The sequence below is a fragment of the Grus americana genome, chromosome 6 (assembly GCF_028858705.1).
Source record: "Grus americana isolate bGruAme1 chromosome 6, bGruAme1.mat, whole genome shotgun sequence".
Lineage (NCBI taxonomy): Eukaryota > Metazoa > Chordata > Aves > Gruiformes > Gruidae > Grus > Grus americana.
This window is the reverse complement of record NC_072857.1, coordinates 42,775,086-42,802,533: the sequence shown is the minus strand read 5'-3', so window position 1 is coordinate 42,802,533 and position 27,448 is coordinate 42,775,086. Positions and strand designations below refer to the sequence as shown.

Sequence of the window (27,448 nt, the reverse complement as noted above, 5' to 3'; positions counted from 1 at the left end):
TACCTCTTCACCTGATGATCACCATCCCTCTGCACCTGGTCTTCTGGAAACAACAGTACCTACCTGTGTAGTTAGGTTTTTTTGCCACCAGAAGGCAAACAGAAACTGCGTAAGCATTTCCCACCCTTTGGTAGCTCAGTGCTCTTCTCATACAGGTTTTATGTGCTATTTCATAATGAAGAGAATTCACAGGGTTTCTCAAATCCATGGCATTCAATAATAGCCAGATATGCGATGCAAAAGCAACACATCTTCTCTTCTTCTATCCCTTACAGTTTCATGTGAGAAGTTCTGCTGAAATCCTCCCAGATCCCATCAACCTCTAATTTTACCAACTGGCTTTTTGCACATTTGGAACTCTGGAAATTCAAGTCAGACAACCTTCCAGTGAGATTGTGGAAAACAATTTATTTGACAAATTTCCAAAATGGACAATTTTAGTAAAACACAGGCATAAAATAAAACTAACTTGTACAATGGGTTTTTGGATACAAAGTAAAGAGTTTGGGATGCCGATACCTGGCAATCACTGTTGCTTTCTCAGAAGCGCATGAATTCATAGCAAGAGCACCAATGGAAGCACTGAAACAAAATCTCACCAGCCAAACCACATCTTCAGCGTGGTCCTGGAAACAACTGTGTAAACACCAGGGGCCTGCATCACCCACATAGTGATAGCACCTTTGTCAGTATATCCATAGGGTGTGAGTCAAAGACCCCAGCAGATAATGGCAGCCTTTCCCTTGACTTTGCTGGGCTGTGGATGAGGCCCTAATTCAATATATAGTACAGTTAGTGGGTTTCCCTAGGGCCCAGGTGCCTAACTCCGAGATGGTCCTATGGAGACAGTATTCCCAGAGAGCTCATTGGGAATTAGACAGCTTGGCGCTTTTGAAAAAAATAAAATAAAATTAAAAAATCCCACTAACTGGGCTCAGAGATATTTTCCAGAATGGCATTTGGACCATAACACAAGTCATCAGGTTATTCATGAGGTTCCTGGTTTCACTGTAGAACCATGAGATCAGTTAGAGGAGTGCAGTTACGTAGCTTCTTCTAGGGTTCCCCCCTCCCCAATGGCTGCTGTCCGTCTTTCATTTGGTCGGTGCCCAGCCTCCCTGCCCTGAATGGGAGTGTCAGTGCTGAGGGATGCTCTACCACCTACTTCCACCCCAGCCCTGGGAAGTCAGTGTCCCATCCCATCGCACTGGAGGCTAGAGATGCTTCCACCCAGCTCGGGCAACGCCGTCCAGCCCTCCCCCACCAAGCATGGGAGATAAGAACTAAATTTTCCAGCAGTGACAACGATCCCCTCTCAAGGCTTGCTGAAGTGTTGAATGTTTCACTTGAAGCACAGCATTGGGTTAGGACCATTGTGAGCTGGGCAAGTGCTCAGCTGATGTATGAAAGAAAGAAGCAAACGAACAAAAAAAAAAAAAAAAACAAACCTGTATCTGAAAAGAGCGTAATCAGCCTTGAGACCAGCTAGTCCTTAGTGGTACAAAATTCCTCATCCTGATTCTTTCTTGGCAAAAAACAGTGGGATGAGGTTTCTATTGGTGTTCTGGCGGCTTATTGCTAGGTGTACTTGTGTTTGCCTGCTGTGGGGAAGGAGAGGCAGTCATGGGCAGGGAGGGAAGTTTGAGGCTAACAGAGTAGAGAGGCAGATGATGAAGCAGGGGGAGAAGGAAGGGGACAATGCACAGCCAGGCTGTGGCACTATTACTATCTGCATAGACACAATTCCTCAGGTTGGTCAGAAATGCTGTTAAGATTTTTTTGTTTTGTTTTGTTGGTTTTCAATTTTAGGCAAGACAGAAGCAGGCACGGCCTTGGCAGAAACCTACCCAAATGCTCAGTCAACAGCTATCTTCCTGGAGACAGTTTGGTAGAAGACGCCACGCAGCAGAGAGGTATAGTCGGGCACACGGAAGAGGTGGCGCTCCCCATAGACCACATCGTAATCTGCGCTCTTCCCCGTGACCAGGACACGGATGTTGGGCTCGTTGGCTTGGCTGCCCACTGCCAGCACATAGATCTCGATGCCAGCCTGCTGAGCTTCCTGCACAGCCCTCTCAATAGCCCTCGGGGTGATCCCTTGAGAGTTGCCATCAGAAAACACCAGCACCCTCTTCTTCGCCCCGGGACGGGACGACCGCTGATACAGCCCTGTGACGTACTGCAGAGCGGCGTTGACGTCCGTGGCATCATTAATGAACTCCATGTTGTCAATGGCTTTGGCGATGACTGTGTAGTTGTACTGGAACTGAGCTTCCACTTTCTGCTGGTTCCTGCCGCTGTACTGGACCACCGAGACACGCACGGAGTCATCAGCAGGCTTGCCGGCCTCCAGGAACCGCTCCGCCAGCCGCTTCACGAACTTCTTGGTGGTCTCGAAGTTCTTGCTTCCCACGCTGGTGGAGCTGTCCACCAGCAGCGTGATGTCTGCCAGCCCGGCAAAGGTGACTGCAAGGGAAAGGCCCAGGGCTCGTTACGCTGCGTTTCTCCTCCTGCCTCTTCCACGGAAAGTCGGTGAAGTCACCGGCTGTCTCGCAGGCTTCCTGCCTTGTCAGGCTTGGGAAATCCCTACGCTCTGGGTGTTTGCTAGCTTGGTTTCCCCTACCCCAATGCAGTGCTGTCCTACACTTGTCCTTTTACCCTTTCATTCCTTCTTTTATTTGGTTTACTTCAGGCTGCGTTCCCAGGTACTTATCTGGCTTAGCTAATCTAGTGACTCTTGCGGCCTAAACACGGCGCTGTCCTTGCGTGTCTGGGGAACCACTTTGTCTTCCGAGGCCGGCTTCTTTCCGTGATGAGTCTGAGGATTGTATACGCTTCTGACTTGGAGGCGGACCCCACTAAATTCCTCCTTGCGCTCACTTTTCAGGCACCTTTCTCAAATATCCCTGCCACGGTGCTGACTTTTCCTCGTGCTCCCACCACCACATAGCACTCCATCTCACTACCTGCCTCAGCTAAAGCCTGTGAGGATTAAAATCTGGCACAGCCTCCTCTCTAGGTTTGAGGTGCCAGAAAAGCAACTCTCTAGGCTTCTCCTCCGGGTGCTTTGGGCTGGCACATGTGCATGTCAGACCCCACTCACTTCTCCAGCCCAGGAGCATCCCTGTTGCAAGAGGCCTCCAAGCTACTCACTCCCACAAACTCCCACTTCCACAGCACCCACAACCCCTTTGAATGGCATGAGGAGTCATTACTCACTTGGGCAGGTGTAATCCGGACATTTCTTCTCTGTTAAGAAAATTAGAAAGAGTAACGTCACCAGCTCACCCGGGAAAACCACTTCTCCTATAGCTTCCCACCAAGATGCGGAAGGGACACACGCTTGCCTCGGTCACAGCCACACTGTGCAAAGCTCTGGGCATAGACTATAAACGTCCACCAGAAAGCACAGAGGTGCCTGAAAAATGCTGTGGACAGAGATGTCCTGCAGCAGGAGAGGACCTGGACCCAGGTGCATAGTGTTCTGAGACACGAGATGTCCTTGTCTCTTATTTAACTAAACCTTGAACGTCGCTCTCCTCCCTCAACATCTGCTTAAGAGCATGACTGGGGGAAGGCAAGAGAGGACAGCCTGCATCCCTCACCTGTTGGCTGAGGCAATCCTCACTATCTGCCTTATTGCCTCCAGCCACATCCTTTTACCCACCTTGGCAGACGTACGAGGTGATGTTCTGCAAGAAGGTGTCATCCAGGAGCTCGGCATAGTTGTCCCTTTGAATGGACAGTCCTGGCCTGGTTGGTCTGCTTAAACAAGCGATGTCATTCAGGTGATCTGGATTTGGAGGGTTCCGGAAAATGTCACCTATCCCAAGGGAAACCACCTGCAGGGAAGTTAGAGCCCATCACAGGATGCATTCATCACCTGATGCACTCATACCTTGAACGCCCATCAGTTTGAGAGAGTGCTCCTAGTGACACGTGTCCCCCCTGCCCTAGACTTGGGTAGCAAAGATGTGGAGAGCCCCAGAAAGCCTGCACTACTCTGATGCACAGCTGCTGTCCAGCGGTTCTCTGCAGGCAGGGTGCTTCCTCGTGCCCTTACCGGGGTGACATCACACAGAGAGTTGAGCGGGGTAGGGTCCCGCAGCGTGTCGGAGCGTCCGTCCGTGATGACGATGGCAACGCGCTTGTCAGAGGTGAATCTCCGCAGCAGGTTTTCCTTGGTGAACTGCAGGGCTTCTCCAGTGTAGGTGCCCCCAGCTATCCATTTCAGGTTCTTGACGGCCCTGCAAGCACAGACCCCAGTGAGCCTGCCAGCCCTGCCCCATGGATACGGAAGGAGCCCCTGGGAACACGCATCTCTGACATGCTTGTGAGGCAGCGCAACATCCCTGCACGGGGGTTTGGGTGGAAAACTAGCAAGCTCCTTGGCCTCAGCACCACCCACAATACCACCAACCCCTACTTTCCACTAAAGAACATTTAGCATCCTTGCAGTTGCAGGAGCCGCTGTCCTGGAGATGGAGGGTGGGAGGTGAGTAGGTGTCCCTGGGTCAGGTCTCTGCGTGATGCACCAAGACCCCACAAACTCACTGTTTGAGCGCTCCGATATTGTCTATGTTGGCATCCCCCATGGCCACCAGCTCCTGCGTGTTGTCGTGGCTGTACTGCACAACGCCCACACGGGACTCCCCGGCTTCAAACTGTTGGAAAAACCAGAAGCCAGCGTGGGTCAGATACCTCAGGGTGCCCTGGGGAGCTCGGAAATCCTGCTGGTGGTCTGTGCTGACGCCTTCACGGCAGGCTCTGCCGCCTCTTCTCCACCTTATTCCAGGCAGAAGGAGCCCCAACAGGAGTGGGGGGCCAATTCAGCGAGCCAGTCAGTGACACAAGACCCAAACCCGGGTTTCCCGTCTCAGTGGTCTCCACACAAGCCCTTTGCCATGGCAGGTGGCTAGGAATAGGTCTTTTTTCAGAACTCCTGTTTTTCTTCTAACACAGTGGTTTTGCTGCCCAGCTCTAGCCCTTCTGCTTGTTACCAGCTCTTTGCTGGCCAAAGAGACCCGTGCACGCCCACACAAGTGTCCCACGGCAGGTCACTGTGGCTTTACACCCCGTGTGCTGCAGATGTGTCTGGTCATACCTTAAGGAAAGACTGGATCCCAGACATCCCTTCCAAATCACAGAGGTAAAGGAAATTTCCCATGCACAGTGGGTTACCAGGGAGGAGTTGGGACAGTAAGCATTCGTGTCCCTCTTCAGACAGAAGGACTCACTACTGGGACAGCATTGCTGGTTTGGGTTGCAAAGGTCCTTTTTAGCAGTGTGCTTAACTGGGAACCACAACCCAAGCTTGGGGGCAGACAAGAGTTCCTGGGGTAAGTTGCAACACACCTCATGTGTTATCTACTCCAGCCACCTGAAATGCTCATCAGGACAAGGAAAAGACTGAGAGACTGACTGATCAGGCCAATGCTTTATGAGCCATCTGCTCTGGGACATGGAGGGAGAGTTCACAGCCACAGCAGCAGCAGAGTCGCTTTGCCCAGAAAGAGTGAAATGTCTGTATTTTGGGACAACAAACTTCTGTCTCATCTCCATCACTATGAATCTGGGAGAAATAAAGACCCAACCTAGTGAAGGCTCTTTGGAGTGGAGGCATCTCCCCGTTTTTCTGCTTGCAATAAAAAATGAGTGCACACAAGCGTATCCCAGCACGCAGTGGAAATCTCACCTTCACACGCTCATCCTTGCTCAGGCGGTCGATGACTTTGATGATGAAGTCCTTGGCAATCTGGAAGTTCTGCAGGCCGATGCTCTCCGAGCTGTCCAACACGAAGAGGAGGTCGACGGGACCGCAGGTGCACTCTGCAGCAAGGCACAGGAGCGGAGGGGCTTGCGTTTTCTCTCTGAGCAGCTGGCTCAGAGCGGCAGGTTTTGCAGGGAGGCATACCAGAGCAAGCAGCTGATGTCTGCTGTTAGTCCAGACCAGGTGGGTGCCTGCGTCCTATCTACCCGCAAAGCACAGCGTAAAATAAAGCGGCAAAATGGCTGCATAGGAGACTTGAGAGTCAGTTTACTAATTTTTCCATTTTCATTTTGCTCAGTGCCCCTTATAAGACACGTAGCATTTCCAAGCTGCAAGTACCCTTAAAACTCCCAGTAATTATTCCAAAACCCATTTCCTCATAAGCCTTCTCACTTCTTCCATTCACCCAGCCCAGGAGGACAGAGCTGACAGTGGTGGGCTGGAGGAGGCTGACTCAGCTTGCTCCCCTCTTTCCCATGGCTGAAGGACATCATGTGCCCTTGGCTCTTCCTTCAAGGTTTTGGACTGCAAACCCAACCCATCAGGACAGCATCAGAGGAAAAAAAACCAGCACATTTCTCTGCAGACCAGCACAGGACTTGGAAGGAGGTGGACAGAGCTGGATCCACAGTGTGCCCTGAGCTGACGTCTCTTTCAGCTGCAGAAAGGGTGGAGAAAATCTGCCTGCAGTTTGCTGGCACAGGGCACCTCGACAACAGTTTTCCAGTTGTAGGACCCAGCCCCAGCAGCCTCTGAACGCACACAGCACCTTTGGGGAGAACTCGCTGCCCTCCCCTGCCTTGCTCATGCCCAGTCCTCCCTCCTGGGCTCTCACCACGTCTCCATAGCAGAAGGCAAGGAGCAGGGAAAGGGAGGGGTGCATGCAAGGATAAGGGCTAGCAAATGTTTGCAGAGCGACTTTGCCAAGTAACACTCACCACAGCAAGCTAGAGGAGAAGGGAGAGAAAGAGAGAACGTTAAAAAGTTTGACACAAGGGGTTTTCACGCACTAATGCAGACTGCAGGTTTGTGCTTCTGCAAACCCAAAGACACCTGGTCTGAACATTTCAAGCCCATGGAGGTTTCCCTCCTGTTTGAAATATCCAGATCTCCCTCCTGTTTTGGATTGCAATGCCCCGACCTGGAGCACTGCATGCAGCAGAGCTCCATTTCTGCACATGCTGATGCATTCTTATTTAAATAAAAATAAAAGCTAGTCCTGGAGGGATTCAGTAAATCACCAGAGTCTGTAGCTGAATCTCAGTTCCCTAAGTACCCTGCGTACTTCCAGCACTTCATCACTGGCCGTGGGCCAGAAACCCTTTGCAGCACGTGTGTACTGCTGCTCCCCATGGCAGGACACCCCAGAACAGACCTCCCTTTCCCAAGGGGGAAAGTCAGGCCTTGCTATTTAAGAAAAAAAAAAATTGTAAAATGATCCACATAAAGATTTTACACAACTTTGCTCATTTTTTCCCTGAAGGGTAATCGTTTATGTACAGAGCCACAGACAGAGCAAACCAGTCTGCAGCATGCACAAGTGAAACACGGTTGCATGACCTACTCTAGAGATGGAGCTGGAAGTCCCTGGGTCAAGAGAAGGGAAAAGACTTGTGTAAAAGATTTGCCTCTTTTGGGGTGCTGTCCCAGCTACAGGGAGGACCTCCCACCTCTCCCCCAGCTCCTTGACTTAATTGTGACTCGTGGAAGGGCAGCAATGCCCACGGCATCCCTCTGCATGCTGCCTGAGGATGGCCCTGCTTGCTGGGGGACGGAGAAAAAGCAAGGAGCTGAGCAGGGCAGGAGGAGCAAAACAGGGATACTCACAGCACATCTTCATGATGATGTCCAAGATCTCACATTCCTGAAAGCAGAGGTAAAGAAATGTTTGAATAACAGTGAAGGCAGCTTCCTGGCTCCCAGGTGCTGCCCACCCCCCCCCGCTGCTGCTTTGTGCCCCCAGAGCAGGTCCTGATCTGGAAGTGAGTGATGTGCGAGCGGGGAGCACTACAGAGGAGATGGCTGGTGATGGACTGGCATGAAGGAAATCTGGCCAGTGAGACTCGCTGGGACAGTAATGGGGGGCAGCCACCACCCAGCCCAGGAGCAGGAGGCTCCCCCAGCAGTGACCACCCCCCATCATGGGGGGCAGGGGAAGCACAGACCAAGCAAGCAAGCAGCGCCCCGATCCTGTCCCACTCACGTCTGGTCCTGGAGGCCCCACAGGTCCTGGTGGTCCCTGTCAAACAGAAGCGTGGAGAGAGCAGTTACAAGAGCAGCCAGTCCTATCTGCAGCGATACCTTGCTAAGCAATGCAGAGTCTGGAGACTCTTGGTTTCCTGGTTGCTGGCCCCTGCACCGGGCTTTGAGCAGGTACATCTGCTTGCTTGCACAATGCCCTGGCGCTGCATGGGACGGGGAGGGGAAGGAGACCCACTTCCACGTGTGCCATGCCCACCGAGGTGGGAAGGCAAGTTCTTGCTGCAGGCAGTGAGCACACACACCGTGTGTAAGATGGCTTGGCATTGCCCCCACAGCACTGAGGGGATAGATGGATGGATGGACGGATGGATGCCATTTGCTTGGAAGATGCCTCTCCCGTAGCCTTTGGGCCAACACAAGGCAACACCAGCAAATGGCGCCTCAACACGAACTGAAACGCTTTCAGGTTCAGCATGGCCACCCCAAAAGGCTGCTCGTCCTTACTGAACCTGATCATACGAGAACGCTTTGCTCATGAAAAAGCACAAGTGCCTGTATTTTCTGCCCTGAATTTGGGATGAACATGATTTCAGCTCAGGCTGCAGCAGTGGTTTTTACAAACTGCCTTACTCCTGCTGTGAGCAGGGCCAAGCACAGCAAGTCTGCAGTGAGCCCTGCGGTTGGGAGCTCCATCAGCCCAGCACGCTGCGCTCATCGGTGCAAACCCTGCCAAGGTCCTTACTTACCGGGCGGCCTTCAGGTCCCCTATGGCCCTTCGCTCCTTTGATGCCCCTGGGGCCAGGGGTTGGGTTCTGGAATGAAAACAGAGACAAAATTCACAAATCTGTGTGTGTCAGGGTGCAGCACTTTCCCCTCTAGATGTTTGCTGAGCCCTGCATAACCACAAAAATGTTTTCTGAGATTGCTGTACCCAAGCAAATGAGTTAGGACACAGAAAATCTCCCTCCGCAGGACAGCGGTGCAGCACAGGTGCAACCACTGGTGCTATCTGGAAACATACAAAACATTGTGGAAATGATACCCACCTCAACCTAGCAGATCTGGAGGTTTGCCAGCCATAAGCTGTAGGACACAACATGAACATCTGGAGAGAGCTCCCCTTGCCATCAGACACTGCTCAGCGGCAAAGGGCGCGTTGCAGACTTACAAAGCCTGATGGGCTCTGACCCACATGCAAAGCAGTGTTAGAGACCCAGCCCAAAGCTCCTGCCCCGTGTTCGCAGAGAAAGGCGATTCAGCTTTATACAGACTGCTCACATCATTGCCAGGGTCTCCAGCTTCTCCTTCGTCACCTTTAGGACCGACATAGCCTTTCGTTCCCTGAAAAACAGTATGGAAGAGACTCCTGCATGGACAAGCTGTTGGTGGTGCTGGCATGCAGTGACCTTGTGAGAGCTGGCTTGGGAGGGTGGGGAAGGGGAGCGTATAGGGTCCTTAGTACCAAATTGTGGTGCAATTGAGGGAGAGGGTTTCTTAGGTGGCTTTCACTGTCCTAGCACCATCCAGCTCCCCCTGGGTGGCAGTCCCAACCCCAAACACTGTCTCTGGGGCTGCATCGGAGAGCACTCAGCCCAGGCTGCTGCCCTTGGGTGTTACTGCCAGTGCACCAAGGCAGGACACTTCCACCAGAAGCATCCACTGCAGGGAGAGGTGGGCAGAAGGTAAAGAGGGCTTTGGAGGAGCAGGCTGCTTCAGGCAGCTGATGGAGAGGCTCTAGGAGCCAAACCGCTGGCCTGGGCAGTTTCTGTTGGGTGTACGAGGAAGCAGCACACTTACGTTAATGCCAGGGTCACCTCTGTCTCCTGGCTGTCCCTAGGGATGAAGGAAAGGAAGCATGTTAGGTCAGAGAAGCAGAAATAAGGGTTTTACAGTTTCAAAGAAGCACAAAAAAAACTTACTGGGGCGCCTGTGAACCCAATCGTGCCGTTCCCAGGAGGGCCATCCTCCCCCTAGAAAGGAAGGGAGAAATATGTGAGAGAATGAAAAGCAGACTCCTTAGATAGCATGGCAGCAGGATCCTGCCTTCCTTGGACAGTTTATTTCCACAGCAAAACTTCTGTGCAAAAAATACGCAACTGGTGGGTTGGACACTGGTGCAGGCAGGTAAAAAGGCCAACTTGCTTGTGTGACACCAGCACGGCCACTGAGAGGAGAGTGACACCGTCTCTCTCATGAGAGAGACTGGGGATATGGCCACAGGCTGGGAAGTATCAGGTCTCTGTTGCTGGAAAGTACATCCCAAAATACAGGTCTTTGAGCCTGCAGATGTGATGCATATTCAAAAGCAGGCTGCTTGCAAATTTTCCCAGCATCTCAGCTGTGTACGAATGTAATTTCTTTTCTGAGTTGGATCACGTTGTGTGGAGCCAGCCTGTTGTACCATCCTTTCCACATGGCATGCAATCCCCCCAGACAGACTCACCCTTTCTCCCATCAGGCCAGGGTCTCCAGGCAGCCCAGGTGCTCCAGGCAATCCCTTTGGGCCCTGGAAGGAGCAGAAGCAGCAGTTAAGCATTGCACACCATCCTTTGAGCTGGGAAGACGATGCCTTCTGAGGCAACCAGCTACCATCATGAGCCCATCACGGGAGATGTTTGGCTTATACAAGAGCAATGCAAAGCCCACAGCTGGGCTTGGGATTCAGCTTGCTCCCTGCCCTGGGGATCAAATCTGCCGGCAGGTTCAGGTGGCTGCCCTTGGAGAGCAGCTCCCTCACCTTCTGTGATGGGAAGCCACGTGGCTTGTGGTGTGGCTACACCCCCTCCATGAAACGGCCCCTGGGAGGTGGGGAAAAAGGTAGCCACGGCCTTAAGGACCCATGAAAAATGCCTCGATGTGCCTGCCAGGAAGCTAGCACCCGAGTTTGTACCTACAACAGGTTTCCAAGATCTGAAGGATGTGGGGACAGCCCTAACGGGGAGCATCTCATGGTCTTCCCTTCAATTCCCCCCCGCAGAAGATGCGGTGATGAAGCAGCACTGACCTCATTGCCGCGGGGACCGTCGTCTCCCCTGTAGCCCTTGGGTCCTGGGGGTCCAACCTCGCCCTGGGGAAACACAAGGAGCTCTCACAACAGGGATTTTCTCCTGGTGCTGCCCCTGCCCTGAAGGGCTGGTCCCTTCACTTCATGATGTGGTGGGTGGGGGCATCCGCCTCGTGCCTCGCACCCATCCGTGAGTCACCTCCGCCTTGGCCAGCCTCACAAGAAAGGACCTATTGACGGGGGTTAACGCAGGTGGGGAGATGCTTCAGGAGCTGCGCCTGGCTCCCCCCGTGCCCCCCGCCTGCACGGGCTGCAGCTCCCCACGCTTCCTTACACCCTGCTTTCTCTGCAAAGCCCTGGAGGCAGCCCTGGCCGGATCCCCACTGAGCACGAGCCAAAACAAGAAGCTTTCAGGCCAAGGTGTGACGCTGCAGGCATGGGTTGAACACCACGTGCTCTCAGCGGCGGCCAGGCTGCGGGAGGGAGCATCCCTGAGCAGAGCCTCCCAGGCCCTCACAGCCTTCCCTCTGCTCCACACCTCACTCCAGCAACAGAGGACCTGGTGGGAAAGAGGACCAGGGAGGCAGGGGTGATGCTGTCTAGCAGCAAAGCGCAGCCGGGTTCCACAGCGGCAGCTCATCAGCTGTGGCAGAGGTGGCCCCGGGGCAGAGAGCGGTCCTTGGTGGAGCACGTCACCCTGAAGGTGACACAGACCTCCTTGCGCAGAGGCCCTCCCCGTGCCGTGGGGCTCAGACACGTCTGGGTCGCAGCCGGGCTGGCGGAGGCTCTTTCGTGGCTCTGGGGAGTTTGTGTCCTCAGGAGGCTGCAGAGCCCTGGCAGCGTGTGCTGGAACGGACCAAAGCTGTCACTCTGCCACATCCCATCTGGGCAGCGGCCGCTCGCCCTGTCAGCTGCAGGGCTGGCTAGGGACGGCCAGAGAGGAGGCGGGAGGAGATTTTTTTTTTTGTTCTCAGAGAGCTCCAACAGATGTCCAAGGGAGCCCCTCCACCTTCTGCTCGGTGCCAACAGCCCTTTGCAGGGTTTACTTGCCAGGACATGGGTAACGATGGGGTAACGATGCTCTTCCCCATGGGTGCCAATGCTCAAGCAAGGCAGCATCTCCCGTGGAGCTGGGTGTGCAATCAGTCCCCAGGCGATGGAGATGACAGAGGCAGGCAGAGAGCAAGCCATGGTGGGAGAGCACAGTGGCTCGGCAATTGGCCCCTCCAGCATCGCTGCTGCAGGCAGCGGGCGTGCCAGTTCGACTCCCGATCCCGAAATGCTTCCTGCGACAAGCCATGCGACTGCAGTCTCCTGGCAGGCAGCACTCGCTCAACAGTACCTGGGCTTCAGCATCGCAGCGGTGCATGCCCAAGAGCTTCCTCCATACTTCCAGTGCACCAGCAGTACCTCTGCGCTTTTTGGGAGCTGCCTCGGTGCGGTGGCTCAGCCTGGCCCAGCTTTGCTCTCACCACCCGAAAGCCAAGGAAGCTGAAATCCCCTCCAGCTGTCATCTCTGCTCCTCCTCGCACGACAGCGGCTGGGAGAAGCTGGTGCCAAACATCCATGCACGCCGCACGCACCCTTCTTCCAGGGAAAGGTGTGCATGCGGGTGCAGAGGACTTACAATTACGCAGTGCAGAGCACTAAACTGCTCAAAGGCATGTGACCTTATTTCTGCACAAAAGCCCAGAAGAGAGAAGGCTGGGAAGGAGGGACAGGAACTCATGATCATTCACATCAGCCAAAGCTGGATCCACGGTACCCTTGGCTCGCGCTGGCCGTGCACGTCCTCGCTGTAGCACACAGTGCAAATCCCTCACGGCCCCAGAGGACTTTATGAAGATGCAGGATTTTGGGTCGGGAAATCTTTAGCAGCTCCCTGTCCGCTACCTTCCTGGGAGTAACAAGAACCACAGGGGGGATGGGCACCATGGCCAGGAAGAGAGAGGGACCACCAAACCTGCCCTGAGGATGAGGGAAAGAGCGTGCTGACCTTCAGAGTCTCTCGGATAGAAAGAGGATGAAAGGGAGTCACAGGTTAGCGGGAGCCCTTTCCCCTTGCCAAGAGAAACACGGTCCAAGAGCCAGAGCTTGCAGATAACACGGCTTGAAAAACACTTGTGTTTGCCAAAGTCCTACTCTTGCCCAAGCCCAATTACACATTTATTTTTAATTTGGCCAAGCAAAAGCATTCTTCCTCAGCTTATGGAAAAAACGTCCTCGCTTTGCAACTGCTTTTGAAATCTCCCTGGAGCAGTGGAGACGCTGGGGCAGTCTCTGGGCTGGGGAGACATGGGAGCTGCTTCTCTAATGCTTCCCTCTCTGACAGGGGTTTGACTCAAGCTCAGTGCTGGGGAGGGAAAACTGGCATCCCACAGGCTCAGTGACAGCAGGGAGACTGTTCCTTCTCCTTTCTCCTCCTCCTCCCCACCAGTGAAGGCTGGCAGGAGGCAGGATCTATCCCAGCCTGGCTCCCCACCATGCTTGCACAGCTTGGGCTCCCAGGCTTGCATCAAATCTCCAGCTTAACTCTTCTTCCACACAATCCTTCTCCTGTCTTGAACCCAGAATGAGCCTCTACCACACGGAGAGCATCTCCCATCCTTCCTCCGTCGCTGGTGTCACCCTGCAGCACCGGTCCATTACACACACATCCGAAGAGCTGCCCTCCTACCAGGGTCACCTCCCAAAACGACACCTCTCACCATGGCAGTGCCCAACAAGCTGGATACTGCCAGATGCTCTTTGGTTGCGGCAGGAGCTCAGCTCTGCTACAGACATAGGATTTGGACAATCCTCCTGTGTGAATTTGGTGCTCTTCACTAGCACGAGATGGGCTCCAGGGAAGGCTGACTCCAGACAAGGACAACCCTGGCACAAACATGTCCTCTGCCCAGGCTGCGGTGTGGTGTGGTCACCCATGCTGGGGATAACGTGAACGCAACAGAGGCCCCATCATGGCTGTCCTGCACTGCTGATCTCCTTCAGGGCTCTTCAACACTTGGTTGACCATAAAGGAGTTCAAAAGCTGTCTCATCCTTGTCCGCACACTGGTCTCCATGCTTCACCCCTTGTGGAAGTCCTGCTCTGCCGGTGTAGGAACGTTTATTTCAATACTTCCCTGTATCTTGGGCTCTGCCAAAACTCTGATGGTATGGGTAGGAGGGGAGTTATCCCAGAGAGCCCCGTCCAAGGGTGATGTCAAAGCATGCTTGCTCAGGTGCAAAGACCCTGTTGGCCACTGCAATCAGTGCTATCACCATGGAGGATTAACCCAGCAACACCTCCAGACCCAGAGTTATCAACTGGGAGCTGGGTACAGCTTTGGGAAGAGCCTTTAATTGTGCAGGGGACAGAAGCCTTCCTCAGGCTGGAGGAAGCCAGCTCTGCTCTCCAGAAAGCCTGTGGGATCTGACATCTGTTCCTTGAGGCACGTGAGGACAAGCAGATCCCAGAGCAGGAGGACCAGACCTCGCAGCAAGCAGAGGAACGCTGGCTTTGGGACAGACTGTCTCTGCAGATGCCAAGGGTGTCAGGGACACCTCTGGGGCCCCGTCAGGCTATCCTCACTGACACAAGATGTCTCATTGACTCCCTTGACCGAGGTGAGCAGCGTCTGGCCCCAGGCCTGAACACTTTGTGCATTGCTGCAGCTTGCACTTGCCAGTTTCCAGATCTGTCAGACATGTTGACATCTGTTTCCATGGGACTGGGAAATGGCGTGGAGGTTGCTCTGTCCCCAGCCCGGCAGCCAAGTCTCCATTTTTTTTAGCCCTGTTCATACTCTGAGTTCTCCTAGAAATCCCTGCCCCTCTTCACCAGCTTTGCTACTTGGTCTGGAAGACGCCGAGAACTTGCCCCAGGATGCTGTGGCATCAGTTAAGCCCCCTACCCCATCTCCCCCCTGCCCCAACCACTTCCACTTGGGATCCAGAAGGTTAATCCAAGCTCTTACCTGGTCGCCAGGTGGTCCGAGGGGTCCTTCCCGCCCTTGGTCACCAGGTGGTCCAGGCTCTCCCTGAAAATGCACGCAGAGGGCATGAGAGGGGCAGGCGTAGGGTGCAAAGGGCCCTGCGTGCCATGGGGAGCAGGGATGCAGCACTGCTAGCGCATGCTGGATAGAAATGCAGCCATCCAAACAGGGAGGTTTGAGGCAACTTCAGGATTTGGGTAGGAAACTATCAAGAGGTGCGGGGAGAGAAAGACGGGCTAGCACGGGCACCTTGAAGCCAAGAAGATAGCCCAAGAGGAAGACCTTCTGAAGTATGGGAGCACTCGCCCCTGGGTGACATGTTTCAGCCCATTTTGTGCCAGAAAAGCAAATGCCTGAAGAGATCCATCTTGCAAGGCTTCTGCAGATACACAGACCTGGCCCTGGCCCCAAAACCACGTAGTGGCTTTTCCCAGCCACAGTCTGTAGCCACAGCTGCTTTTCTAGAGCAGCTCCTGCCCTGGGCAGTCTGCATGGAGAGGAGCTGCTGTCCCCATGCATTGGCAGAGACTCCAGGCTAGCAGCCTCCTTCCTCCACCCCCTCTTCCTCCAGCCTGCCCTGCCTGCAGACCTAAGGGCATTTCCAATGGAACGAGCCAGCAGATGGGGAGGGACAGGACATCCTCACCTCTCACTGCTGATGCTCTCCCCCCATCTTTGGTAACACTCAGCACCCTGAGCTGGGTTAGGGCTGTTTGCAGAGAACTGACAGCCCAGCAGAGCCTGAAAAACCTGAGTCTGGGTGTTTTTGCACCCCAACAGCTCCAACAGAAGGAGATGCCCAAGGGCTGGGCACGGCTCAGTTCCACTCTCACTTCACCAATGTGGAAAGGTACAGCCTTCCACCAGGCCAGCAGCGCTGCGTCCCAACAGGGCAGTGTGTCTGCCAGACCCGGGCTGGCTCCGGGGCACCTTCCCCATCTTGTCCCACAGCCAGGAGCGAGCAAGCCAGGGAGGCAAAAGGAGAGCCAGGATGCATGACCCACCATCCCTGCAGCCCAAGGGCTTGCAGCAAGTTCCTGGCAACTCAGAAGAAAGCTTTTCCCCCCTAAAAAGTAGAGCGTTACCCTTTACAGCTAAGCACAGAGCTTTGCACCTTACAGCCAAGCCACCCCCGAGATCAGCCAGCACCAAGTGCTGCAAGACAAGTTATCTTTGCACGAGGTGCTGCTCTGCCTGCAGCCCTGGGACGTGGGGACAGGCAGCCCCCAGGGAAGGGACGCATTCAGAAACCTCCCGTGACAGTCACACCTGACCTAAAACTTTAAGGAAAGCAGTTGAAAGCTTGGTGGCCTAAAGCTGTTGTTTGCAAGCTAGAAGCTTCCAGATGCCTCAGCCAAACAGTAAATATAAAACACAACTTCCAAAGGGCCCTGAGCGCCGGTGGAGACGTTTCTGGCGAGGTTACGTAGCCTCGTGCTTGGACTAAAACTTGGAAGGAAGCAGCCCATCGTCTGCTGAACAATTTAACTCTGGGACTCTGGCGTGCCTGCACCTCCTGTGCACATCTGCCCCGCACACCACGTGCGGCAGCGCTGCCACTCCCCGAGCGGTAAACAGGAAAGGGAAAGCTGCCAGCAGCCCCCCCCGCCAGAGCTGCCCCCTCCCCAGGGCGGACCTCTGCCCCCCCCTCCGAGCCAGTGGTGGGTACTGGCTGTCCTCGCTGCAGGGACAGGGAAGAATGGTGCTGGGACACGGCTGGCCACACGCCAGGATGCTGCTGCCGGACGCCCTGGCTCCTGCTGCCCCCCCCGCCCCGCCCCATGCAGCGGCACCCCTCGTCCCTCCCCGGCGTGCGTGGCACCTCTGCCGCTTGCCACATGTTTGTCCTGGCCTGCGAGGGCTCCTGCCTGTCCCTCCCGCCCTCACGCTCGGTGACTCAACCCAGTAGGCAGGAAAAATACTTTCCTAGTGACTCCCACCCAAAAGGGGAGGGAAGGGTGTTCCCCCCGCCCGTCCACACCCACGCACGCTGCCCTGCTGCTGATGGCACCCGCGTCCTTCTTCCCAAGCCACCCGTACCCCGAGCAGCCCCTGGGCACCTGGAGGAGGACACCTTGCCGCTTTGCTCTCCATCAAGCGGTTCTGCAGCCGTGAGGCAGGGGCTGACGGCTCCCCACCTGCTCTTGGCTTGCGGGGCACGCTCTCCTCTGGGTTTTGGCTGTTTGGTGGCTGCCTGCCCGCATAATGGGGCGATTGCTGGGGCGCAATGGTGGGTTCCCCCCCTGGGCTGGCAGGTAAAGGCACTGAGCTTGCTTGCTGGCCAACAGGCTGGTGCAGTTAACCACTGGGCACCTATTTCCAGCCCCCAGCTGCCAAGCGTGACCCTGTTTGCAAGCAGACACCAAAAGTTGCCCCGCGGACGCAGTTACCGGCTCTCCTCTTGGCCCGCGGTCACCCGGTGAGCCCGGGGGGCCTCTTTCTCCATTGCTGCCCTGCAAGGAGATGGTGGGAACACAAAATCAGGACCTGCTCCAAGCAGGAGCAAAGCCCTCCCTCGTTGCCCACCTCTAAGCAGGCTCATCCCCAGCCCTCCTCCTCCTCCACAGGGTACCAGCCCCTGCCCATGCCCTGCCGGCACAGTGCCCGGCAGCGGTGCCCTCACTTACCCGCTCTCCGGGAGGACCATCCATGCCTGGAGCACCCTGTGGAGAAACGACAGGGGTGGTCAGGCGGTGGAGATGGCCAGCAAGCATGCACGGGGGGCATCAAGGGCACGGGCAGAGGACTCACCTCATCGCCTGTCTCTCCTGCCGGTCCAGGCTCACCCCGGTTTCCAGGCGCACCCTGCGTGAGCAAGCCACAGGGACACAAACGAGACAAGTCAGCAGGTTTCGGAGCAAAGCCCTGCGTGCTTGCAGAGCCTTGAGCAAGCTCTGCTTTGAAGCCAAGGCTGGAGCAGGGGACGTCTCCCCCTCACAGAGGGTGGAGGATGCTCACGCACGGGCATTTCACCCACCTTCTCTCCAGGGCTGCCGGGAATCCCCTGCCGACCAGGCTTTCCGTCGTTCCCAGCTTCCCCCTTCACAAGGACACAAGGCACCGTCAAGATCACATCCAGTGCCCAGTGGTGGGTTTTGGCTCCCACCACGCAGAGGCTGTCAGGAGCCCCGGTGCACCCCAAGCCCCTTTCTGGGCTGTAGTCTCTCCCCAGGGAGCTCCTCATCTGCAGCAGATCCCCCTCCCACCCCACCTGCCCAGCGCGAGCCACCTTTCCACAGCGGCCACCCAATATCTCGGGGATGCTCGTGCCAGGTGTGTGAGTACCCGCTAACCGTGGGCGCGCTGGGAGTCACACCGGCCAGATCTTACTGTGGGTGACGGCCAGAGCAAGGAGGCCAGCGATGGGTCCATCACCACCTCTTCCTCTTGCAGGAGAGGGGTCCCAGCACCCCTCCTTCCACGTGGGGCTGGGCAGAGAGGCTCACCTTTCCTCCCTTGGGTCCGTAAGCACCAGGATCTCCCTTTGGTCCAGGTGGGCCTTGAGCTCCCTGTTGAAAATAAAGGCAGCGTCACTGAAAACCAAGCTGGTATCACTATCCGCGGAAAATTGGGCATGGACTGAGCATCCCAGCAGGCTGGCCCGCAGCTCCCCAGCAGGACGGACAGGAGGGACATGCACTCAGGAGCAACGCAGGGATGGCACGGTACTCTTGCACCATGGAGCCGTGCGGCCACGTTGCTGAAACACTGGAAAACCGAGTGTGCTTCTGCAGCTCAGGGGAAAGTGGCAGAAAAGGTGGTTGTTGGGCTGCTGTGGCTGGACCACAGTAGCGCTGGTGCCACCATGGATGTGTTATCCTGAGAGCACGGAAACAAGCAGGGAAACTGGAGAAATGCAATGTCAGAACAACGTTTTCCAGAGCCCTCCAAAACCTCCAACATTTTCTGGGTGGCTGGTCACAGCAGGCTGGAATTGCTTAATCTTGGACTTGCCTATCTGGCTCTAAGCTCTTCTTTGCCAAATTCCGTGTGCTGGACAGCCTCCAGCCAAACATTCCTCCACCGTGCAGCTTCCCAGGCAGTCCCGTGCGATGAGGGACAGCTTCCAGGCAAGAACAAGGCAGGCTGCCCCAGGGACGCCCCAGAGGTGCCATGCCTGGGATGAGCATGGCATGTCTAGAGGCATGTTTCCAAGTGTGGCAACTCCCTCCCACCGCTCCCCTTCTTGGAGGGGCTCCCCATTTCCACACGCCATCACAGCAGACCTGCTGGGCTAGTTCATTCGCATGCAAGGGGCACCCACAGGGTACGTACGTCGAATCCGGGTGAGCCTTTGCAGCCAGGTAACCCGGGGTATCCAGCTTCACCCTGTCAGACAGACAAAGCAGGGGTTTCCATGAGCAGCGCCCGTGGGAAGAGCCCGTCCATCATCCCAAAGCCCTGACAGGGACATCCCAGCCCTGTCCCTGGCTGGCAGGCGGGCAGCCCTGCAGGGAGGGAGCCCCACTGCCCCACCGGCTTCATTCCCAGACCCCACAATGGTTTTGGAGGGGCAACAGCCAGGGTCATCAGGCTAAGCAATGTGCCCCAGGGTGGAGATTTACCTTCATGCCATCAATGCCATCGATTCCACGCCTGCCCTTCTCACCCTGAAAAGGAGAATAGGGACCATGAAGAAGTGATTTCCAAAGACCCTTCTCCCCCCTGGCATCAAACAGAAAGAATAAATGGTGCAAAATCAGAGGCTGACCTTGGCTCCTTTGGCTCCTCTCGAGCCCTGCAAAGGGAAGGAGAGAGAGGTTAGGGACCAGTGCAGAGCAGATCCATCCCCCCACCACGCTGCGGTCCCCACGCCAGCTCAGTCCAAGGGTGCAGGCGTTCACTGCACCCCTGCACACCACCAGTCTCTCCCCTTCTGCCTGGCTGTGCCTACTGCACGGTGCTTGTCTGATCCCCAAGGCTGCGTCAGCTGAAAACTGGCTGACCCCGTCGGATCCCCGCTCCGGGGACAGATGCGTGGGCACGTACCAGACCCCAACACCACGCAGCTGCGGGGGCAGCCCAGGGTAACCAAAAAGGGGGACGCAGAGATCTCCCCGCAGCATCCTTGCTGTCCTCACCTTTTCTCCACGGCTTCCTTTGTCACCCTAGAGACGAGAGGAGAGAGGAAAATGGGAAAATTAAAACACTTGCGGCACAAAGCCTGTGGCCCGTCTAGGAACCATGCCCGTGACCCTGCAGCCCCACGTACCTTCATTCCTTGGTAGCCAACAGGTCCCATGTCCCCTGGCCTGCCCTAGAGACAGAAACATGGTGTTACGGAGGCAGATACTGTCACCACCATCACCGTGGGGCAGTTTTCCCCCAGGGTCTCGATGTGGGGCTCTGGTCCCAGCTGCCATGCCTCCCGCAGTAGGCTCTCCCATAACTCCACTCCTTGTTTGCCTGGTCTGGGAGCACAGGATCATTGTGGAGGGCAGAGGGGGCCTGCCCTCACGTCCACAATCTCCAGCCCTTCCTGGGGGTGAGGGAAACTGGGCGCTTGGGGACAGGTCATCTTGGATGAAAGGGAAGGGCAGAAAACCCTTGGAAAGGAAAAACAGATGGCATGGGGTTTCCAGACTGGGAATGCACAAGATGAGTAACTGCACACTCACGTGTGTGGGAGAAACACACCTCCCAAAAATAAGTGTACCTAGTGAAAAAAAAAAAAAGGGGGAGGAGGAGGGAAATAGTTTTCTCATTCTATTAGCTTATTATTTACCAAAGGTTTCCCTGTAACACTGCCGTGCTTGTTGTGTCAGAGGACGCGGGAGGGAGCCCAGAGTCCAGCCCTGGGCTGGCATACATGAGTCAGAGACGTGTCCTCCAGGAGGAACGGCTATTTTGGGTGAGGAACAAGGAAGCCTTGTAGCAACAGAGGAGGGGGCCACCCCACTGCCCACCAGGAGCCACCACTCAACAGAGGAGGGGGACAGCTGGCCGTGACTCCACTGACTGCCCCATGGAAACAGGGTGATGCAGGGGCAAGGGCTGGCAAGGATGTTCCCGAGAGGTCTGGCCAAAAGCAGCCAAAAAATAGCCCCTGCGCAGAGTCACCAGGGCTGCTCCTTTACTTACTGGGTCTCCAGCATCTCCTTTCTGGCCAGGAAGACCTGGCTTGCCTCTTTCTCCCTGCAATACAGGACAGAAATAAAGTTAGCGCATCATCCCCAGGAACGGAACGAGGACCTGTTGAAAGGAGAGCAGGGAGGATGGTAGCAGCAATGCTCCATGGACATGGGGAGCAGATGATGCTGGCTGCGTGGGAGGGTGGTGTGGGTCCTCATCCACCTCTCCGTGGGGCAGTGGTGGGGTACCAAGGATCCGTGCCCCACCGGGCATCCCCAGTGAGCCCATCCCACTGCCCGGGTCCCGCAGCACGGCCGCAGCTGGTCCCTCACCTCGTTGCCCGGGTCGCCGGGAGGTCCAGGGAGTCCTCGGGGAGGCTGTGGGAGGGAGGCAGGGGTTAGACCAGCCACCCAGGCACAGCCTGGGGCTATGGGGATGCCAGGGAAGGGGACAGGGGGTCTCAAAAGCCCGACTCACCTGGCACTCGAAGGAGCAGCACTGCCCAGAGAGAAGGAGAAAACAGCATTAGAGGCAGCAGGCAGCACCGGGGCCAGGCTGCACCCTGCTCGGGGCAGCCCCCAAGGTTGGCAGGGCCAGGCAGGGCTGTGACACCGAGCCCCCGCTTGGCTCCAGGTGACCCGCAGGGTGGGCTCAGGCACAGGACTGGGGGGATGCAGGGCTCCCAGTACACTCACCGATTGCTCCGTGTTAGCTTTCTGCAAGACAAGAAAGGAAAGAGAAGGGGGTTGAGAGGGATGGATGAGCCCGGGGAGAGGGTGGGCTGGGGAGGGGGTGGGCGGCACTCACAATCATGTCAATGATGGTGTTGATGGTTTCCTCCACGTCAAGCTCCCGCGTTGGCTTCAGGCTGGTGGCAGTGAAGTTGCGGCGGTAGGCATGGTCCGTGGCGATGATGTTGAGCCGTTGGTCCTAGGGTTGGGGGGTGGGGAGGGCAGAGTGAGACCGACAGGCACCCGTGCAGGTCCCATCCCCAGAGACCACCCTGGGAACCCGCATCCTTCCTCCAGGGAGGGCTCTGAGGGGCATTCAGAGTCTCCTTTGCCACGCAGGAGGGTCCTGTGGTCCCACTTGGGACACCTGCAGGGAGCATCCCTGTCGCGTGGTCCCTACCAGGTGGTTGGGGGAGATGGCGACGGAGAACACTTTGATCCCCAAATGTTTGGCTTCGTTGGCAGCATCGTCCAGGCCCCCGCAGGGCTCCTTGTACCCTTCCAAGGGGTGTCCATCCGTCACCACAATCAGGTATTTATTCTCCTTGTGATGGGAGCCACTGCAAGGTTTTAAACACAGACTTTAACATTGCAAGGATTTAACAGATTTAGCCGGATTGGCTTGGGCACCTCTGGACACTCACCCCAGGCAGTGCCCCAGCCTATGGTCAGAGCATGCCATGTCCCAGCAAAGCCGGAGCGCTATCAACCTGCCACCCCCTATTTCGTGCCTAGGCGACCTCCTCTCCCACCCCGGGGACAGCTCTGCACAACGCACGGGGACATCCTAACCCAGAAGCTCCCAACCTCCATCCACCACAGCCATGCCACCAGCATCACCCTCTGCGCCCGCCCCAGCCCCACCGCCTTACCTGATGAGCAGCTCCTCGATGCCCCGCTTTATGGCACAGTCGGTGTAGGTGCCCTTCCCAATGTAGTTCACGTCCGAGACACGGTTCTTCAGCTCGTTCCGGCCGCTGGGCATCGAGGTGAGGCTCTTGATGAGCACGACCTCATCGCTGTAGTGCAGTGCCCCAGCATTCCACACCAGGTTGCGGTCGCAGCGGTAGTACCTGCGCAAACAGACCAGGACACGTGCTTTCAGCACCTTTGTCTGCCACCACCTCCACTTCACTTGCACAGGCCCGCCACGCAAAATGCAAGTCCTCCACCAAAAATTGCAGGGGCTTTGCTAGGGCTCCCTGCTCTCCTGCAAGGCTGGGATGTGCTTCACGTGCAAATCCCAGCCACGGGAGCAGAGCGGTTTGTTCAGCAGGTGGAAGGGCAAAGGGGTGCAAGCTGGTGGGTGTCCACAGGGGTCAGACAGTTTGGCAGAGAGGCTTCCTGAAGAGGTACCAGGCTGGAGCTGAGCACGAGATGCTGAGCCAGACAGCCAGGGGCGTGTGTGTGTGTGTGTGTGTGCGCGCGCAAGGCAGGTAAGCACCGAAATACCCAAACAGGACTGCAGTGAGTTTTCCGCTGCTGGATGTGTTAAAATCAAAGAGGGATGCCTTCCCTCTGAGGGATGCTCTGATTCAGAGACAGATGAGTGTGTGCGTTGAAGCCTCGTCCTGCACGCTGACATGACCTGCACCTGTGACTCCCTGGGACAGAGGCACCACAGCCTCCTGTGGCCCAAAAAGGGTCTTTTCAGGATGCCGGGGCCAATCCCAAAGGGATGGGGTTGCACAGCTCCCTCACTTCCCCAGCCCATCTCCTCTCTGCCCAGCAGGACCTTTCCCAAAACTACCTGAGCACCTCTCACTGCTGTCCCCTCCACACCACTGCTGCCATTTGCCTCGCCATCGCCCGTGCTGACTGCACCGTGCACACTGCGGATGCCTGGCAGCACAGCAGGCACGGTGGTAGCTTGAAGAGCCAGAGAAGGTAGAGAGCGGCAGGGTAGGCACAGGGGTGCTTGGGGTGGGCTTGGGAGGTCCATCCATCTGTCCACATGCAGCAGGGGCTCTGGACAAAGCCCAGAGTCTTGCTTAGGAGAGAGTCATGCTGCATTGATGGAAGCCTGGCAGGTTGTTCCCAAGCACAGGGCTCCTGGTCACCCAATGCCTGGTAAGGTAGCTCTCGTGCCTGGGCAACGGGCAGGTGAGCTGCTAACCCCCTCCCGCCTGTCTCAAGATGGGTGCCTTGCCCCTCCAGCTCGTGCAGCACTGGAACATCCGCATGGTGCCCCTCTGGGCACCAGCACGTGTTTCCTCCTGTCCCAAGGGGCTCAGCAAGACCCACGTGCCTCCAGGACTTGTGGTGCTCCTGTGCATCCCTGGATGTCCCGCCAGCAGGCGAGCCACGGCCTCTGCCTGCAGCCCTTCCCAGCATCACCCCCCTCCGGCATCTGGGAGCTTTGGGGCATCCCTGGGTGACCTCGCCTGGGAAAGCCAGGGTCCGATCCGGGTTGGTAGCTGCAAGGGTGGGAGAGGAGGAAGCAGATAAAGGGCTGGGCAGTGGGGTGGATAAGGGGCATCCAAAGCTGGGTTCAATGCTGCACGTTGTCCTGGGGTACACCACTTGCAAGGGGGGTGCTCTGCAGGGTGCCCGTGAGTGCCAGGTTTAACATCAGAGGTGCCCTGCTGCCACCCAAGCACCCGGGTTGTTCTGGGCCTGAGTGGCCGATGGCACGGGGTGCAGCATCGCTTTGCCACTACAGAATAACCACTCGGCCAGCCAGAGGCTGGGGTGCCGGGGCTGCCGCTCCGGGAAGCCCTCGCTTTCCCGAGGGCTGGTAAAGGCACGCCGCTGCCCTCGGCGAGGACAGAGCAAAAACGGGGTGGCTGCAGACCAAGAGAGGGAGGAGACGCTCCCACCCCCTCCCCTGCATCCCTGCTTTCTTCCTCTCCCTCCGGACAGGCGCGCGGGGCAGTCTCAGCATCCCACCCAGCACCAGGACCCATCCCTAAAGCAGGCTGGACAAAACCCCGGGAGAGGTACCTGTTTGTCAGCTTATCAATGAACCGGTTGGTGAAATCTTTCACTTGGGCAACCAGGTCCCCAAAGGGCTTCACCCTCAGGGCGACGCTCTCGGAGGTGTCCAGGACAAAGAACAGGTCCACGGGGCAGTCTGGGAAGAAGCGGAGAGGCGGGGGTTGGCTCAGCCCGGGCTGCAGCCGTGCATCGCCTCCCCAGCCCGGGGACGCCTGCAGCCCAGCTCCCCCCCGCCCGGTAGGCTCCCAGGTCCGTGCTTAGGGGACCGCTTTGACATCCTAACCCCATGCAGGCACACACACGTACGAGTGAAGTCGTTCATTTCTCTTTTAGCATCAAGGGTAAGCCGGATCGAGCACATACTTACTGGCTTGTGGCATTTAACAGCTTCCTATACATTTTTTTCCATTTACATTAAAAGACTACCTTTGCAAGACCAATACCAGTTATTATATAAAATAACCTGCAGCTGCAACAACCACTTACATAAAACCAAGACATGATGGCAATTAACACAATGAAAAATTAACAATTTTCTGGACACACCGTGGCACAAATATCATCGCAGAGGAGAGCAAAGGCACCTTAACAGCCAGTGCCAAAACCAAAATCTTTCAGAAAGCTAAACTGGTATCGGCTGCTGTCCCCCCCACTGCATCCCAGTGCTACTGGTAACACCTGGCAGGACACAGCCAAAGAGAAAGAGCAAAAAAAAAAAAGCATTAAAAGTGGGTACGTCTTGCAGATCCTCTCTAATACTGCATCGCTCTCCTCGGCAAACACAACTCTTCCCCCAAACGTCCCGACAAAGCCGCGGCCGTGTGTGGCAGCCGAGGCGTCCGCCCAGGAGGAGGGAAGCAGCAGCCGGACTTCTCTGCCGATCCCGGGGAGGAAAAACACCCTGGGAAGCAACCCCGGGCTTACCTTCTGCGTTTGCCACCCGGGTGGTGATTTCTGGGCGCTGAGCCCACGAGCCCCCCCCCAGGAAGACGGCCGGGAGCAACAAAGTGAGCAGAAAGCCTCGCAGCCTCATTCTGCGTGGTTCAGATTACCATCGAGCTGGGTCGGAGGTAAAAAAAAAAAAAAAAAAAAAAAAAAGTAGCAGGGAAGGAGAACCCGGCAGCTGAGAGAGGCTGCGGTCCGGAGGCAGGAGTTGCTGGAGATTTTTTTTTACCGCTTTCCCCTTGGTTTCCGTGGGAGGAAGAGCAGGCAGGAGGGTAAGGGTGAGGAGGAGACTTCTCCAGCCTGAGGAGGGAGGGAGGGATCAGGGGCTGTCAGCTGTGAGTCAGAAACAAATGAGGCATTTCTCCTTGTCCTTTTTCTGTACCTGCGATGGCACCCTGGCCACCGGCGCCTGGGACCTCCGCAAGCCTCATGCAGGGACCCCCAGCACGGTCAGTGCCCAGCACCCCCCTTGGGGGTCAGCCGGCTCTGTGGGGCTCCTGCCAGCCTGCTCCCACCCGGCTCCCGGGGGGACAGGCGTTCCCATCGCATCCCCACCTGCACGAGAGCTGGCACGCGTTCTCCTGCTGACCGCAGGGCAGAGCTGGAGCTGTCCCATGGCCACCTGGGGATGGTGGCACCATGGAGACACCACGTTTTTGGGGAAGAATCTTCCTCCCTGACTTTCAGGGTTTTCTACTCAACCCAGTCAGGAATCTGAGGGGCCAAGCTGAGAAAAACCCCACAGGGACCCCCACAGACTGGGAACAACCTTCTCCCAGCCACGCTCAGGGCAGAGAGCGGGGATGGGGTCAAAGAGGTAGCTGCAAGACCCCAAGCCCTTCGGAGTGCCTGGAGATGAGCATCTTCCCATCTGGTAGGAGAACCTGAGGACCTGCACCCCCACAGCAAGGCCTCCCCAGCATGTTGTAGACCATCCGCTCTCCATGGCCAGCACTGGAGACAAGTCCCATGCTGCTGAACTCAGACCCAGAGGCGGGTACTGCCAAACCCCTCATCGCAGCAGGAGCATTAATTGCTATCAGGGAAGAGAGGTAAAACGCCTGGAGGCTGATCCTGCCACAGCTGTAACCTGCTCCCACAAGTACAGGAGGGGACCAACGGCTGTCATTTAATAACAAATTGATGGGTTGTCCAGGCTAAGGAGGCACCTTGCCTTTGAAAGCTGAAATGAAACCCAGAGATGTTCTTGATCCGGGCCATGCAGAGCATCCTGTGGAAGCACATAGGACCAGGACGGCTCCCAGGGGCAAAGAGTCGACAGCACAAACCCGGCCAGTACAAATGGTTTGCAGGCAAGTTGGTTGCACAAAGGCAGCAGGAGACCTGCCACGCTGCTTCATGGGGCCACGCAGGGCTGGTTGCCACCTCCATCGCCCTGCCTTTCACACACAACTATGCTGACAGCATCTTCGCACGAATGATCAGGAGAAAACGTCATGGGCTTGGCTGTAGGAAGTTGTCTCGAGTTGAGACAACTGAAAAAAAAAAAAGCTGTAGTTCCAGTGATTACAGATTACATCAGTGGAGGAGCCTGTCCACACTATCAAGGCAGATGCATCAAATAATGACTCTTTGGATAAACAACATCCAAAGTCAGTGGAAAAAAGACACGGACTGCGCTCAGCTGAAACCTCATAAACCCAACAGCACAAGCGCTGCTTTTCACACCAACACAAATTTAGGTGCATCTGTGGAAGCTGATGTTGAAACCAAGGAAAGAGGGGAAACTGGTGGTCCCAAGGAGGGGCAGGACTGCTGCTGGGCACCCCTGCACCCCCACAGCTCCTCCA

The 27,448-nt window shown here is 56.3% G+C and overlaps 1 protein-coding gene across 1 annotated transcript; it reads right to left on the bottom strand.

Annotated features, from left to right (window-relative positions):
- Window positions 1–388: 388 nt before the first annotated feature.
- On the bottom strand, window positions 389–25,898 carry COL6A1 (collagen type VI alpha 1 chain). The gene is made up of 35 exons (XM_054830470.1): window positions 25,617–25,898; window positions 24,699–24,828; window positions 22,628–22,828; window positions 22,156–22,315; window positions 21,832–21,954; window positions 21,720–21,740; window positions 21,502–21,522; window positions 21,357–21,401; window positions 21,034–21,087; window positions 20,165–20,209; window positions 20,034–20,060; window positions 19,664–19,690; window positions 19,518–19,562; window positions 19,228–19,281; window positions 18,399–18,461; window positions 17,930–17,992; window positions 17,704–17,757; window positions 17,580–17,615; window positions 17,343–17,405; window positions 14,935–14,997; window positions 10,977–11,039; window positions 10,416–10,478; window positions 9,892–9,942; window positions 9,770–9,805; window positions 9,251–9,313; window positions 8,719–8,784; window positions 7,974–8,009; window positions 7,598–7,634; window positions 6,709–6,717; window positions 5,696–5,829; window positions 4,555–4,664; window positions 4,064–4,247; window positions 3,668–3,842; window positions 3,220–3,249; window positions 389–2,466 (listed from the first exon to the last, which is right to left on the bottom strand). The coding sequence occupies exons 1-35, from the start codon at window positions 25,723–25,725 to the stop codon at window positions 1,856–1,858; spliced, it is 3,072 nt and encodes a 1,023-aa protein (XP_054686445.1). The 5' UTR covers window positions 25,726–25,898; the 3' UTR covers window positions 389–1,855.
- Between the last annotated feature and the right edge of the window lie 1,550 nt (window positions 25,899–27,448).